Source organism: Lagenorhynchus albirostris, chromosome 16, assembly GCF_949774975.1.
Source record: "Lagenorhynchus albirostris chromosome 16, mLagAlb1.1, whole genome shotgun sequence".
NCBI lineage: Eukaryota > Metazoa > Chordata > Mammalia > Artiodactyla > Delphinidae > Lagenorhynchus > Lagenorhynchus albirostris.
Window position 1 is genome coordinate 47,019,336 of NC_083110.1, and position 16,880 is coordinate 47,036,215.

General features: G+C 37.2%; 1 protein-coding gene across 3 annotated transcripts in view; it reads right to left on the reverse strand.

The window, feature by feature from the left end:
• Positions 1–211: 211 nt before the first annotated feature.
• The window catches only part of RNLS (renalase, FAD dependent amine oxidase), a 267,966-nt gene continuing 251,297 nt past the window's right edge, over positions 212–16,880 (reverse strand). For all 3 annotated transcript variants that reach the window (XM_060126440.1, XM_060126439.1, XM_060126441.1), the window contains one exon: positions 212–1,756. In XM_060126440.1, coding sequence (XP_059982423.1) covers positions 1,604–1,756 — 153 coding nt within the window. In that variant the 3' untranslated portion in view covers positions 212–1,603. The remainder of the gene's footprint in view (positions 1,757–16,880) is intronic.

The following is a 16,880-nucleotide window of genomic DNA, read 5'->3' on the forward strand; positions in this document are numbered from 1 at the left end:
AATAATTTCTGTAGGTAACCCACTCCACCTTTATAAATCATTTTCTCTCTCTTCTTGGGAGTATATACACTCATCAGACGAATATAACATTGCTTTTAAATCTTCAGTATGCTTTCACTCAAATGGGTCCAGAATTATATTAGTTAAAAACAGAATAGTTACTTAATATATTTGAATGTACTGTTTTACCATATTTTAAGGGTATAACCAGAATAAAGACAAATGTTAATCAAATATAGGCCAAAATGATGAAAGAAATCTCAATATTTTTATCATATCATACCAGAGATCACAGTAATTTCCCTTTTCCTTTCTATGCTTTCAAAAATAAGTGATGTTAACCACATGTAGGCATTTCAGTTTTCCATGAATTGATTGCTGATAGGAGATGTATAATGACATTTCATAGAATCACAAAACCCACTCTGTAGTTACATAAACAAATTCTGCCTGTGCCTGTGTGTGTGTATGTATGATAGTGGGCATGTAAGTGTGAGATTTTAAATACTACCAAGCTAAGGAGTCTTTGGTTGAACTTTTCTCAGTTTGAGAGGCTGCAACAATTTCTTTCCTTTCAAAATGGCAAAATGGAACTCACCATTTCACTTTCCAAATTAGCAACAGGTAGCTTGTTTGGAAGGCTGGGGATCAATTTCTCTCCAGCCAGCAAGTCATGGGGTTGTCACTGAAGCATGTGGGTGATATGCTGAACCGCTAAGTTGGCAAATATTGAACTGTTTTAAGTGCATCTATTTTCTGGTTCAGTAAATTTTTTTGTATTAAATTCATTAAACTTGACAGAGTCTAAATGCCACAGCACATACTGCAGAGGACATAAAAGTAACAGCACTAGCGACAGGAGATAGCAAAAGGTAAAGATCAATATAATTTCTCTCAGTTTCTCTTTAATTTTTATCTTTCCTATTAAGACTGGATTTTTTTTTTCCTGAGGTTAAAAAGTACTGTGTGACTTGGAAAGTCAAGTTGAATCTGGTTATTTTCTGAAAATTTGAAGAGGCATTTCTTTGTCAGTCAAGTTGCCCTCCAAACTGCGTTCTTAGAGATGATGACATATGTGACCTACAATTCAGGATCATTTAATAACTTGGAAGAGAAATGAGAAACAAAAATTATACTCTGTTATCCACAGTTTGGAGGAATCTTGTAGTTTGGCAATTTGTAAAAATACTGAATCAAGGACATACTTGAAGATTTATAATGAGGCCTTGATAATGATTATTCTTCACTAGGGATTGAAATTTTCAAAAGAATAATAAAGGTTTCTGAACATGAACTGTTACTTTGATTTGACATAATTTGGGGGAAGAGTCATTTGTTTTTCTTAAGCACTACTTTGCCTCCAACAAGGAGTAGACATGGCAATTCAGAAAAGTGGAAAAAAGTATAAAGTACAAGGAATTTCATTCTAGCATGACTTGTAACTGTTGAAATTATAAAATTGATTTTTTACTCCATATGAAAAATAACAATCAGTAAAGAGCACTTTTCCGGTAATTTCTCTCAACAAAATATAAAACAAAATAATCAATAACAGAAAATTGTGAAAACCCCAAAGTACATGTAAAAAATAAGAATACAGGTACTAAATATGATTCTTTAAAGCTTCCAGAACACACAAGGCAGAAGTGATGCAGCCATCAAAGTTGGACTGAGTAAACCCATCCCCTCCACACACAAGAAACGGTTTCAGATGAAGAGTCATTTGACCGGGAGAGTTGGCAGCAGCACTTGTAACCTGAAAATGTTAAAAAAAATAATTGAAATTGACATTCTGTGCTCTGTTGTGCTGTCACGTCAATGTCCACCTGGGGAACGTTTCTCTACCTGGAGAAATCAAGGTGTTTCCCAACGAGCAATGGAAAACTAAGCCAAGGCCCCTGGGCTAAGTTAAGGATTAAGTGCAAACAGTATACATTCACAGTTTGACTAGCAAGGCTACATCACAATTTATAAAGTTCCAGATTAGTGCTAATTGTCATTCAGCTTGAAATTTTTCACCATGGGGAGGAAAAAAAAAGTGAGGACCTCCTCCTTCCTCTATGAATGAAAACATTTTCCTAAACCAATCAGTCACAAGGGCAAGGACTTCTTTTCCTTTATTCCCACTAATTAGAACACCATATCCTTTTATTGTCAATTATGTACTGACTTTCAATCTTGGTAAAGAAGATAGCCTGAAAACATAGAATATTTCCAACTAGTTCCATAAATTGCTCCTCTGTGCAAATGTAACCATATCTGGTCTCCCTGGAAGAGCTGAAGAATTGCCTGATTCTCGCCCAAGTGTTTACATTGAAATTTTTAAATGTTTACTTTTTCAGTTATTTGATAAGATAACCAGAAGTGTATTGAACTTCAAAATTAATAGGTCGTGATCTGCTAAATTAGTTGAAAGAACAGTTAATCTTTTCATTAGGGAGAACAAAATTCATGAAATCATTCACCTATTATTGAGGACCTGCTATGTGCCAGACAAGGTAGATTCAAAAGAGATTTAAAGGGTCATGTCCTTAAGGAGTTTCCAGTTCAGCATGACTGCTGGCATGTAAGTGTCTAAGGCCTAAGACAGAGTGAAAGGCGATGTGCTATAAGAACATGGGAGGAGGCCAGCACACCTGACAGAGGACAGAGAAAGCTTCAAAGGGGCATGACTGGTCACTTCATGTGAGTTCTGATGGACACATAAGTTTGCCAGGGGAGGAAACAGGTATAGGGCTTTCCAAAGAGAAGGAGAAGCATGTGTACACATCACAGCCTATGGGTACTGTTTAGGAATCTGTGGGGCAGGTCACAGTGTGTGTGTGTGTGTGTGTGTGTGTGTGTGTGTGTGTGTGTGTGTGTGTGTGTGTGTGTGTGTGTGTGTTGGGGGAGAGGGCTGACAGGAGGAAGGGACATAACTGAGAGGCAAAATAAGAGAAATGTGTTTCAAATTTTAAGAACACAAAATTTATAAATAAAGTCTATTAAGAATTTAGAATTTACTACATATGCACCAAAAGTAGGGAGAATCAGCTGAAGTCTGGGACTTATTTTATTTTGTAGAAGCAGGTTTATAATATTTGAAATGATGAAAAAGGTATAGAGGTTATTTCCTGGAAAAATTATTCTCTAAATTGGAATGTATGTTGCTAACAAGCGTTCACAGCAAGTGGAATGAGCTGGAGATGAATGTATTTATCTTGGACACTGGTGGTTTGGCTACTGAAGCACCAAAAACTCCCTAAAAAACCAAATTACACAAAGCTATTATAAAGGCAGTCTCACTTGGGACTACTTTCCCGCACAACTTCAGGGGGCGCCGTTCACATAGACTACAACGTGGCAGTTCTGGTCTCCCTTATACAGTGTTTTCATGAAGAGTAAAAGAATAAGGCCCATGAGGATTTGCTTGTTTAAAAATCACACCAAAAAATCAAGAAATGTATAAATGCTATTTGGATTATGGAGCTGATTTAGGTTTCTGATAGGCTGAGTTAGTATACGCTTTTATAATTTTTTAAAACCACAAAAAATCTTGCATAGATATTTTTATTTATATGCCATATTTTGCTTCAGAAAAAAGAAGTGGTACAATTATTTCCTTCTTGAATCACTTAAGATATGGACCTTTAAAGACCTGTATCAGATACAAATGTAAAATGTTAAAAGTATCCCCTCACTTTTCTGGAGGTCACTTGATAGCAGTATCATCTATCATAGACATAGCAGATAATCTTTTAAGAAAATTAGGTCATAGTTTTAATTTATTATGTTGAATCATAATTTCTTTTCCCCCCCAGCTTTACTGAAGTATAACTGACAAATAAAAATTGTATATATTTAAGATGTAAAACTTGATGTTGTATTATATGTATACATCACAAAATAATCACCATAGTCAAGGTAATTGATAAGATCTGCTCTCTTAGCAAATTTCAGGTGTACAGTACAGTATAATTAACTATAGTCATGTTGCTGTACATTAGATTGCTAGAACTGATTCATCATATATAACTGAAACTTTGTACCCTTTGACCAACATCTCCTTATTTTCCCCTCCCACCAGTCCCTGGCGATCACCATTCTACTCTCCGCTTCTATGCATTTGACTATTTTAGATTCCACATGTAAGTGAGATCGTGCACTATTTGTCTTTCCATAGCCGATAGCCTTGAAATGGGTAGAAAAGACGTTTGAGTGGTTAAAATAGATAGCACATAGTACAGACACTGAAGCACAGACTTGGGTGTTCAGTCGGAGCTTTTTAATCTCCTGCTTTAGATGGAATTTAAACAAGTTGGATGATTTGAGTTGTCGGTGAAACACTAAGGGAGAAAGGAAACTGCTGGGCTCCTATATATTAGCGATTTTAGAACATGACAATTCGTAGTCTGAAAGCAAGGGGTGCTGTAGAAACACTCGAAAACCAGACAGGGCTGGGAAAAAGCCTGGCAGTCTGGGGTCATTTAGTGGAGGGCAAATAACTTTCTGGCTCTTAATAGTCCCCAAGGGTACTAGCTATTAGTCTTCCTGCAATCATTAATGCTCATGATGAAGGCCCCAATATTCCAGAATCAACTCTAATATGCATAAAGTATTAATTGTTGGCATTTCTTGAATGTTCACTGCATAGCAAATGCGTTACACGCACACCCCACTTAATTCACACAGCAACCTATGAGGTAGTTGCTATTATTCTCATTTTATAGCTGAGAAAGCTGAGACTCAGAAAGACTGTTACTTTCCTGAGGACAGAAAGCTCAGAGGTGAACAAACATTCAAACAAAGCAGAACTCCTGAACTCGCCCCTCCAACCCCTTCAGAAATGTTTCCATAAAGACTTAATTTAAGTAAAATAAAACAAAAATGTTTACTAGTCATCTGGAAAATTCACATAAATGGGATAAATCATTCATACATATTCATATACATATACCTATTTGTGTGTCTATGTTTATACACACACATATATAAATCTCCACTTGTAGTAAAGTTTTGATACATTCCGGCTGACGTCCCTGTATGGATAAACCATGGCACTGTTAAACATTAGACAAGTATTAAGCAGGAGGTAGCTTAAGGAAAAAGGTTCTGCCTAGGGGTGAGGTGGTCATTTATCGGTGCTGTGTAATTTCATTTGATGAGTGGTAAGTGCCAGATGCCAGATCACACGGCTGGAAAACTGGGCCACTGATTAGCCAGTCTGCAGTCGGGATGAAATCAATCTCGCTGCATTTAGGTGGATTCGCCCATTTTACAATTACCCAGTGAGGAAAATATGAAAACATGAAGGGTGTGTTAGCAGCCTCCTTCACCCATGTGAAGTAGAGAGCCCTGCAGTGGAGCAGCATGTAATTGTCAAAGCCACAATATCTCACAGTAATGCAGCCTTTGGCTATGCTTCCAGCCACAGTGAGGAACCACAGCTCAATGACTGTGTTTAAGAGAGATGTCAGGGCTGAAACAACCCCTTGGAAATCCAGGATGCTTGGGCTCACGTGTGTGCCAGGGCGGGTAAGAAAGAACTCAGACTGCAGCAGCTGATACTGTGGGTCGCTAATATAATGGTTCTATATACTTAGGTGATGACTGGACTGGACATACAAATTCAAAGCAGAAAAAGCAGTTTTATAGCTAAGAGATTTAAACCCATGTGTGTCTTGTGACTCCTCTCCACCTGTAGAATAAACTGCAAACTCCTCAGCCCCCCACTGAAGGCCCTTCATAACCCAATCTTACCTCCATCCAAGCCTGCCCTCTTGCTGCTTCTCTCACTTTTGCCATGTGTCCTATCTACATTCAAACTAAGGTTCTGCAAGCACATCCTCCTTTGTTGTGCTTCTGTGACTTTGAACAAGTCATTCTGCTTAGTGATGTTGTATTGTTCCCTGTCTTTCCTGCCAAGTAATTTGCTTATCCTTTAAGAACTAGCACAAATGTCACCTGCTCAGAGGTCTTCTTGCTCTGCCAGGCAGGGTAAGTGCCTTTTCAGCATGTTATTTATATCTATTATGTTGCTTGCTATTTTGCACTGTAATTATGTCCATGCCTGTCTCCCTTCCTAGACTGCATGCTCTGAAAAGTGAGGACACTGTGATGCACTAATCTTTGTACCCAAGGCTGAAAACGGTGCCTAGCCCACATGAAGTGTGCAATAAATGTTTACTGAGTTTATAAAAAGACAGAATATCGTACACATAGTTGATCAAATGGTGTTCATAGGGGACCAGCTACACAAGAAGTGTTGCTCAGTGGCTCCCGCAGAGCTGGCAGAAGCTCAAATGGAAGAGCTATTGTATTTAGAAGGCTCTCAGTAATGATAAATGTCTCTGCGAACTGCTGTATGTGAATGTCTCCTATGTCATGTATTAAATTAAACTACATAAATTTGCTGATTCTGTAGGTCAGAAATGGTAAAATACTGTCCACTTTTATATGATTTAACCTAATAGTTTCTTTTTGTAATGATTATTAATTGTGAAAAGTCACACAAAAATAGTCCCTTGGGGGTAAGAATGAAATTAAAGATGAAAGGAAAGAGGGAGGCAGACAAGTAGGCTAAATGGGTATTTCCACAAAATTATAGTTGATGGTTAGCAAAAAAATTCAGTGACTCACATGACAATGCACCTTCTTTCTTCCAAACCTATGTTGACAGCTAAAGCTTGTCCTTGGACTGTCAAAAGTCTACCCATAGAACAATCCCATTGATTTGGCCTACACGGTGGCTCTATTTTAGGGTGACCCGTTCTAGCTGGCCATTCAGCCCATTTGTTTACTTTCTGAAATATGGCACTAGGGGATATTCAAGTGACCTAGGCAAGAATTAAGGTCTCATAGGCTTTAATCCTAGCTGTGCAGCTAACTTGAGAGAACTTAGACAACCTATGAACAATCAGGTGCTTGCTGCAGCTTGCTATGGATGTAGATTACACTGCATTTCACTGAAGCTAAGGCATCATCAATATTTTAAGTACCAATGAGAAATTTTTTAAAATGGTGTCAGCATGACCCAAAGCTTTATTTTATACTTACTAGAGAAGTTCTTTTAGAATTATCTACATGTAGATCTTTTGCAAACGTAAAAAGGAAATAAAAGAGGAATAAGTTGGTTAGCTTTTCCAGAATCTTCACATTCAGAGTTTGACTTCTGTGAAGCATGCTTTCACTAAGGGTGGCAATGTCCATATGCTCTTCCCCACACAATCTGTCCTCTGTGCAGCCTTGAGTGCTGGCCATGCACCATTTCTTACAAGGATGCTCCACTGAATTGTCCTTTCTGGGGTTTTCCTCCAAGACGCTGATACCTGTTCTCCAAGTTCTGATTGTGAACTTTCTCTCCAGTGGGAAAGAAAGGTTTTTAGGGAGCAACCAAGGCTCATATTCTTTTCTCAAATGGTCCTTAAATTACTTGTTACTTTAAATATCAAGGGGTTGTGGTGGTGGTCCCACTGTTAGACCACTAAAAATAACCAAATTCACATGTGTGAACACTACATCCTGACTGTCTCCTGGTGCATACCGATTTGATGGCATCTTACAATTGATAAAATACGGCAAATATTAAATAGGGTAAGAGAAGAAGTACTTGTTATGCATTTACTAACTTACTAGTTAGTAAATGCTTAAGTAGGACAAAGATACTGAATGGCAGGATCCTTTAAGCAGGGCCTTTTCAGGCAAGCACCATCTCAGTGTCACGATTTCTAAGGTCTTCAGTGTTGCTGGTTTAAACCCTCCATTTTCTCAATTCACCCAAATGAGCAGCCTCAGGTGAAACTGACAGAGATGGACTGGTTATCACAAAATCGATTTGTTCATTCACAAAGGTAAATTTACCGATTCCAGAACCGAATCTTGTTGTCTGCCCAGACCATTCATCTTAGTAGGCAAATTTCCTCAACTGTAACATAGATTATAGGGGTGACACATGTGCGGTATCTCCTGACAGACATCACTAATCAATTGTGGCATTCTTCTCCACTGAGCCCAGAAGTGGCCTCAGCATCCTTCTCACTTCATCGCTTCAGGCAGCCACTACCAGTCAATTGGAGTTGGCACTTGAGAGGAATCCTATATACCAATCCTGGATTAGAAGACTGCAGAGCAAACACGTAATTAGAAATAAGAGAATTAAATATTCTTTACTGTTTTTTTCCCCGCTTTTCCCGTTAAGCCAGGAGAGTCTGATGCATTGCCTTTGTCCAAAGCAGAGATATTTCAATGCCAAGAATTAGAATCACATCAGGAGCCATTTCCTCTAATGATGCTGGAAGCTCAATTCCAATTCCTTCTAATAACATTCTAGTAACCTCCTTCTAGACCATTGCCCTTCCATGGGTCACATCGGGTCTTTGACTGCTGGGTGAAAATAAAATACATATATTTTGGCTACAACCATAGTTCTATAAAACTGTGTGTTACAAGTATCAGGGCTTGTAGGAAGATAGAGTTGGTGCAGGTAATTCAAAACCTAAAGAACTTTGAAAGCACTAACAAAAACAATAAAGTAAAGTGACTAGCAAGATTAATAACATTTTCCCAGCCTCTAAATCTAGGGACATCTTTGCAGCCTAAACTCTGGGGCTTATGCTTCCTCCTTTGAGATGTAATAGGTCCTGAGGGGAAGCTGCTTCTAGAAGAGACCAATTTGACCAAAATTAAAAACATCCAGGATATAGCCTTCTTCATCAGTCCATCATTTTACCAAAGGGGAAATGTTATTTCATCAGCACTTACACTTTTGCTGAAGAGCATAACATGGTGGAAAACCCAGTGGTTCTTGAGGCCTCTGTAGCGGCCACTATGGCACTAAAGGAAGAGACCTCTGGAGATTTTCAGTTTTTTTCTTAAGATTTTCATATTTGCTGAAGCAAATATTTGTTTGCTTGTGAGAAAACGTAAACATGTACAAAACCAATACGATTCCCCTGTGGTACTACTGCCCTCCTATTTCTCAATTGCATTTGAAAGAATTCACATTAAAAAAACGCTCTGGTGTTATAAAAGACTGTAGGTAATTTTATTGTTTGCTTATGTTGCTCTACATTCTTCAGGGTCACTTTATTTAAACTTGGGTATGCCTGAGTCTTGACAGCAGATGGAGATGTCTAAACCATCACTTGTGCTTTTGATACACACACTACATCTTTTGAACCGGTTTTTAATCAATTCCAATGTCAGAGGGTGACTTTCCTTAAACCGTCCCTGGATTTCTAGGAAATCTTATTGTCTCCTAGTTGCACACTAACTTGATTGGGGTAAGCTCTGAGTAATAATATCTTTGTGTTGGCATTTCCCCTGTCCATTGTGTTTGTGAGGTACTGACCACACGGGCAATATGAATAGCTAGGAGGCCTGAGATGGTATGGAGCTGATTCATACATTTCCTCACTTCCTCTACTCTGCTGCCAGTGTAAACCTGAACCCATGCCATAGTACATAAACAGCAGAAATTGAATATTTGGTTAACTTATTCTTTTAGAGCCCCTATGCAAAGCTCAAAGGTAGTGGTTCCCAAAAGTCAGTCTATGGCAAGAAGAGAAAAAATAAGAATTATGAACTTTTTAATAGAGCAAAATGTATTCTATTTATAAATTGTTATGAGGTGATATCTTTACTACATATTTTTGGGTGGGTTATTCTTTGCATTAAATTCTTGTAGCTATGTTTTACTTTTTAAATTCTTAACTGCAGAATAAAAAGACAGCAATATTATATTGGTTCCCAAAATAGTTAGAGGGATTTTACTAGTCCATGAAGTAAACACGCTTGGAACCACTGCTCTGGGGTGAGGTGCCTGATGTGGCTCAGAGCAGAGTCTCTGTCATCCTGAGGAATGTTGCCCATAAAAGAGGGGTTCAGGAGAAGCAAAGGTCGGCTTTGAAAAACTATCAGTAATCTCAGGTAACACTGGACAACCTAAGTTTGGACTTGGGGAGTGGATGAGTAATTTTAAAAAATGGAATAAAATCTTGTGCAAAACTTATTTCCCAGAAACTTGCACAACCTCCCTTTTATACAAATATTAATCTAGATAGACCTAGAATCTGGGGTAAAACATTTTGTTTGTTTACCTGAAGCGAAATTTTCAGGTAGTAATCATAAAAGGTGTGGAGAAAAATAGGAATGGGGGATAAAGACTTAATCAAATGTGGAATACATACCTATCTCCAAATTGCAAGTACCTAGAAGGTAAATGTGGTTTGTATTGATTCTCTGTTTACGTCTTCCCATTCTTACCGTATTCCCAAGGCACTGATTATAAGCATCTATATATGCCTGTTTACAAAAACAGGGAGAAATGTAAATAAATGAAGGAGAGACCATAACTTATGCTGATGTCAATGGAAATGTTTGTTTACATATTTAGAGATGGGGAACTAGTCCAGGCACTCTGAAAAAGATGAGACTGTAGTGTTGTGTCAATAGTGAAAAATACTACTGACCCCTAAGTAAATTTCTGTGATACAGGAAAGGGAGATATGAGACATGAAAGTTGAATACAGATTTTTTTTAACAGTACAAAATGTTTTCTATTGACCAAATTAAAAATGTAATGTGTCTATCTCTTTCTCTTATTTTTTTTAAGGTCCCTCTGGAGTTTGATGAAAAGGCAGTAAGATGTCGTTGATTCCTCTACATTTAACTCACCAAATTACAACTTGGTAAGAGATATTTGATTTTTAAAAGCCTTTTGAGTCCTCAGAAATAGAAAGCTATGGGAACTGTGTTTTATTCATTCTTGTATTTCCAGCATCTCCATTTACATCTCCATTGTACATGGTTGGTATCGAATAAATGTTTGCTCAAAGGATGTATGTACACGGGCGAACAAAAAACTAATTCAAACTTTTGAAAGCTTTAAATTCTCAGTGTTCAAGTGGTCTTTAAATGTGGTGGAATTTTTTTCTCTATGAAAATAACTTCCCTTGGTTTCTCTGTCTCTGAATTTTTCTTTTTCCTTCTGTGTCATCACACCTCACCATTCTAACTCCTTTCTTGAGCAACTTCATTGTCCAGGAAACAACTCTTCTGGTGTCCATAATCCTTGCGCTGACACTTACGTCATCACTCCTGGAAAGCTGAATTCTCTATCTCTAGCTCACGTTTTGTGGAGTCCAGGCAAAGGCACTAGGAATATTTGAATCAGTCTGAACTTCAGATAGGTAGTAAAGATGGTTTCATACCCAGAAAATTCACCCTCATCTCATAAAATGCCATTGTATAAAGAGTACCTTGAAAAGGGTATAAAATAGAACTAGATGAGTATGTATGTGTGAATGCCTATGCATGTGTATAAAGGGATATACAGATGTCTGCCTTTATTTCAAAAGATGGAGACCGTAGTGACACAGTCTATGCTATTTCCACAGATTATAGCTAAACTGCGCTAAACTGTCTGAGCCTGCACAGACATAAAGTCTAAATAATCCTTTAAATAACTTTTTCCCTCAGAGATGGTAAATACATTCTTGAAAGCTACAGGTGTGACAAAGGATAAAAAACACAATTTTTCTGGCCAATTTATGTCTAATTATTTTATCTTTTAAAAATTCTTTCTTAGAAGAGTCAACTCCCCATGTGCAGATTTTTGTGGCACAGCCAGAAATCACAGACATATGGAATATATTTGTTACATTCTTAAGAAAAGTGTTGATAAGGATTATTTCTTAACCATATACCGCATATTACTGAAGATAAGTGATACTCAGAACTGGGATAATAATGATACATTCAGGGTGCTGATGATACCATTTAATCTATTTTTAGGTATATTTCCTTAAAAAGTATTGTACCTCTTTTGGTCACTCGTGTTTGAGGCTCTCAATCCTATATTATGTTGTAGTACTTAAATTCATAAAGAGCTTTATCAACACATGGTTGATTTCCTGCAGAGATGGCACATTTTAAATTGGTTCTTATGTGTTATGTGCATCATCTTATCTTGCCTCTGTTCTACTCATCTCTCCAGTGTTCTATTATATTTAACGGTGATTTCATAAACCCGTTTCTTTGTTGTGCTTTAGGGAAAGGTTTGCTTGTATTTTGGGCTTCTGGCTACAGAGCTCTGTATCTGGTACACAGAGAGCTGCTGTAAAATAACTATTGGTTGCAATACCCTAGGTGTGAAGAAAGTGATGTGGTTTGGTCAATTCTCAGTGTAGCTTTTCTCTTTATTGGTATTTGTCTATTCTATTTTAATAAAACATTGGGTAGATGCAGGCAGAATGTGCCACAAATCAATTCTATGATCCATGTAGCAGCTTCAGCGGGCTCGAACTGCAAAGGACAGAGTTTGCTGAAACTGTATATTCAATTGGTGATGTCTACATTGAATTCTTTTAGACCTATTCTGTCTTTTAAAGTCCTGAAAACACTGGAGCAGTCTACTTTGATGACTTATTCAGAACAAGCACACAATAAAGAATGAGATACTGTTTTCTCTGTAGTACTGTGGCAGTAATAATGGACAAAACAACAGTCGTATTACATTTCCCTTTAACGTTTTTAATTTAATAGAAAGTCGTTCTGTCCTTCAGCAAGTTTTAGTATATTCATTCATTAACTCTTCAAATATTTGTTGTGCTCCTGGTAGCTGCCGAGCACTGTATAAGGTGTGAGGATACAAAAACCAGTTCCTACTTACAAGGTGATTTAACAGACTTGAATCCTTTTGTTTTCATCTAAATATAAATGTTGCATCACAATCTCTCAAAGGATCCAATTGCTTGGGCTCCAAGGATGTAGAGGGCCAAAAATGCTTTATATTTTGAGTCGAGAGAGAAACTTAAAAAAAAAAAAAAAAAAAAATCATCTTTCCTACTCAGCTGAGTCTAATCACTGCTTCTCCCCCACTTAAGTTAATAGCTGCTTAATTTCCCACTAATTCAATCCTTCTTCATCCCTTCTCCCACTCCCTTTCCCTTCTTCTTGACAACCCAGAAGCATGGCCATTATTTCTTTCTGGTCCTCATTCATGTTGAACAGACCCAATAGCTTTTTGGTTGGGTTCTGAAATTATGGCAAAAAGACTGCAGCCATTTTGATCTTCAGGTCTAGAAACAACCTTCTTTCTACTTTTAATACTGTGAAAATAAAAGGGTCAATGCTTGTGCTCCTCAGACAATAGTGGAGGTTAAAAAAACAAGTGGTTTTTAAAGTCAGATTAATTGAGGTATAATTTACATACAGTAAAATTCACTCTTTTTTATGTGTACTGTTCTATAAATTTTGACAATGTACACAGCTGTGTAACTACCACTATAAAACAATATAGAGAACGTTCTCATCAGCCTCCCCCAAATTCCCTTGTGCCTCTTTTTTCAGTTAGCCCCATTCACCCAATCACAGCCCCTGGCGTGAGTGTTTTGTCCCTACAGTTTTGCCTATTCCAGAAAGTCATACAAATAGAATAATACAGTAGGTAGCCTATGAGTCTGGATTCTTTCACATAGATAATGCTTCTGAGATTTACTCATGTTTATTGCAAATATTATCAGTTTGTTCCATTTTATTACAGTGTAGTTTTGCATTTATGGATATGCAACAGTTTTGACCATTACCAGGTAATTAATATGTGAGATATTTCTAGTTTTTGCCTATTATTAATACAGCTGCTACAAACATTCACATATAGTTTTGATGTGGATATATGACTTCATTTCTCTTGGGTAAATTCCTAAGAGTGGGGTTGCTGGGTCATATGGTAAGTGTATATTTAACTTCGTAAGACACTGTGAAACTCTTTTCCTAAGGGGCCATGCCCTGCTGCACTCCCACAGTGATACGTGAGAATTCCAGTTGCTCCACATCCCCGCCAGCATTTGGGGATGAATTTTTGATCTGAGCCATTCTAGTAGGTGTGCCATGGTATCTCATTGTCATTTTAATTTGCATTTCCCCAAGGACCAACGATGTTCAGCATATTTTTGTGTGCTTGCTTGCCATCCACATCTCTTCTTTTTTTTTGTGGGTGGTAAAATACATGTAACATGAAATTTATCATTATAGTCACTGGCAAACATTTATTTTCTGTCTCTATGAATGTGCTTATTCTGGATATTTCACATAAATGGAATCATTCAAGATGAGGCCTTTGTGTCTGGTTTTTTTCACTTAGCGTAACATTTTCAGGGTTCACCCATTCTGTAGCATGTACCAACTTCATTGCTTTTTATGGCTGAATAGTATTCCATCTTATGAGTATACCACATTATATTCACCCATTCATCAGTTGGCTTGTTTCTACCTTTGGCTATTGTGAATCATGCTGTTGTGAACATTTGTGTATACAGTTTTATGTGAACACATGTTTTCAATTCTTTTGGGTTTATACCGAGTATTGGAATAGATTGATCATACTGTAATTCTATGTTTGTTTTATTGAGGAACTGCCAAACTGTTTTCCACAGTGGCTAAACCATTTTATATTCCCACCAGCAAGGTACAAGCATTCCAATTTCTCTATATCCTTACCAGCACTTATTTTTCGTTTTTTTAAAAAATTATAGCCATCTTAGTGGTTGTGAAATGGTATCTCATTTGGTTTTAGTTTGTGTTTCGTTAATGACTAATGATGTGGGCATCTTTTCATGTGCTTGTTGACCATTTGTATCTTCTTTGGAGAAATGTCTATTCAAGTCCTTTGCCCAGTTTTAAATTGAACGGTTTGGCTTTTTGCTATTGATTTATAAGAGTTCTTAATATATTCTGAATAGTAGACCCATATCAGACAAGTGATTCACAAATATTTTCTCCTATTCTAGGGTTGTTTTTTCACTTCCTTGCTAATCCTTCTGTGCACACAAGGTTTGAATTTTGATGAAGTCCACATTACCTACTTTTTTTTCTTGTTACTTATGCTTTTGGTTTTATATTTAAGAAACCACTGCTGAATACAAGGTCATAAAGATTTACCACCTATGTTGTCTTCTAGGATTTTTGTGATTTTAGTTCACATATTTATGTTTTCAATCCATTTTAGGTGAATTTTTGCATGTGGTGTAAGGTAAGGGTCCAACTTCATTCTTTTGTATATGGATATCCTGTTGTTCCAGCACTATATGTTGAAGAGACTATTCCTTTTCCATTGAATGTTTTGGGGAACCTTGTCAGAAATCAACTCACCACAGGTATGGGTTTATTTCTGGGCTCTTGATTCTATTCCATGATCTATATGTCTATTCTTATGTCATTACCACACTGTTTTGATTATGGTAGCTTTGCAGTAAGTTTGGAAATCAGAAAATGTAACTCCTCCAACTTTATTCTTTTTCAAGATTGTTTTGGCTATTTGGGGTCCCTTGCAATTCCATGTGAATTTTTGGATTAGCTTTTCTATTTCTGCAAAGGCCATTGGGATTTTGATAGACACTGTAATAAATCTGTAGGTCACTTTGGATAATATTGTCATCATAAAAATATTAAGTCTTGCGATCTATGAACATGAGATAACTTTTATTTATTTATTTAAGTCTTCTTTAATTTCTTTCAGCAATGTTTTGTGGTTTCATTGTAGAACTCTTACACCTCCATGGTTAAATTCACACCTATCCTTTGTGAAGTGCTCTTTCAAATCTTTTGCCCAGTTTTAAATGATTGGGCCATTTGTTTTCTTATTACTGATTTGTGAGTGTTCTTTATATATTCTGGATACCAGTCTTTTATCAGATATATGTTTTTCCAAGTCTATGGCTTGTCTTTTCATTTTCTTAACACTGCCTTTCAAAAACATTTTTAAAATTTTGATCAAGCCCTATTTATCAATTTGTTTATTTATTTATTATTATTATTTTTTTGCGGTATGTGGGCCTCTCACTGTTGCGGCCTCTCCCGTTGCGGAGCACAGGCTCCGGACGTGCAGGCTCAGAGGCCATGGCTCACGGGCCTAGCCGCTCCGCGGCATGTGGGATCTTCCAGGACCGGGCCACGAACCCGTGTCCCCTGCATCGGCAGGCAGACTCTCAACCACTGCGCCACCAGGGAAGCCCTATCAATTTATTCTTTTATGGCTTGTGCTTTTTGCATGCTATCTAAGAAATGTTTGCCAAACCAAAGATTGTAAAGATTTTCTCCTATGTTTTCATCTAGAAGTTTTATAGTTTAAGGTATTATATTTAGGTCTATGATCCATTTTTAGTTAATTTTTGTATACAGTGTGAAACTTGGACTTTTGAATGTAAAAGTAACATATTCAGTTTCTATTTTGCTGCTCACTCATTGCATCATGTTAGGCACACCAGTCAATTTGAACCTTAGTTTCCTCATTTAAACAAAGATGCTTCCTGATCTGTCAGAATTGTTGTGAGGATCAAATGAAAACAAGTATAAAAGTACTTTCTAAAATCAGAGTATAAACGTTAATTATTATTTCTAACTGACAGCAGCCAACAGAATGATGGTAGAAGAATGTGTCATAATTGGAGGAAAGCCAGATCTCAATTACCATCAGTAGAGTGAGTGTTTAAAAACACTAGATTTTAAATAGACCTGTGTTTGAATTACATATTTGCCACGTCCTAGTGGAAGAACCTCACACAAGGCACTGAGCTCTCAACTCCCCAACTTTCTGACCTATGCAATGGGGAAGAAGTATAAACCTTCACAGGGTAGAGATGAAGCGAGTTACATACAGAGCCTAGTGAGCTACACAGAGTAGGGGATTAATAAATGGCATTTTTGAGAGAGAGAGAGAGAGAGAATGATTATGCATATACACTGTCTAATAAAATGATGATGTAGATTGTCATGGTTTATATGAATGCTATAACAGATGATGGCAAGATCAAGATGAAAAACAAGAATGTATCTTGCACTCTCCTGCCTCTGGGAAAGTGTACACAATGTTAGAACATCATTCCAACATCATTCCCTTTGCC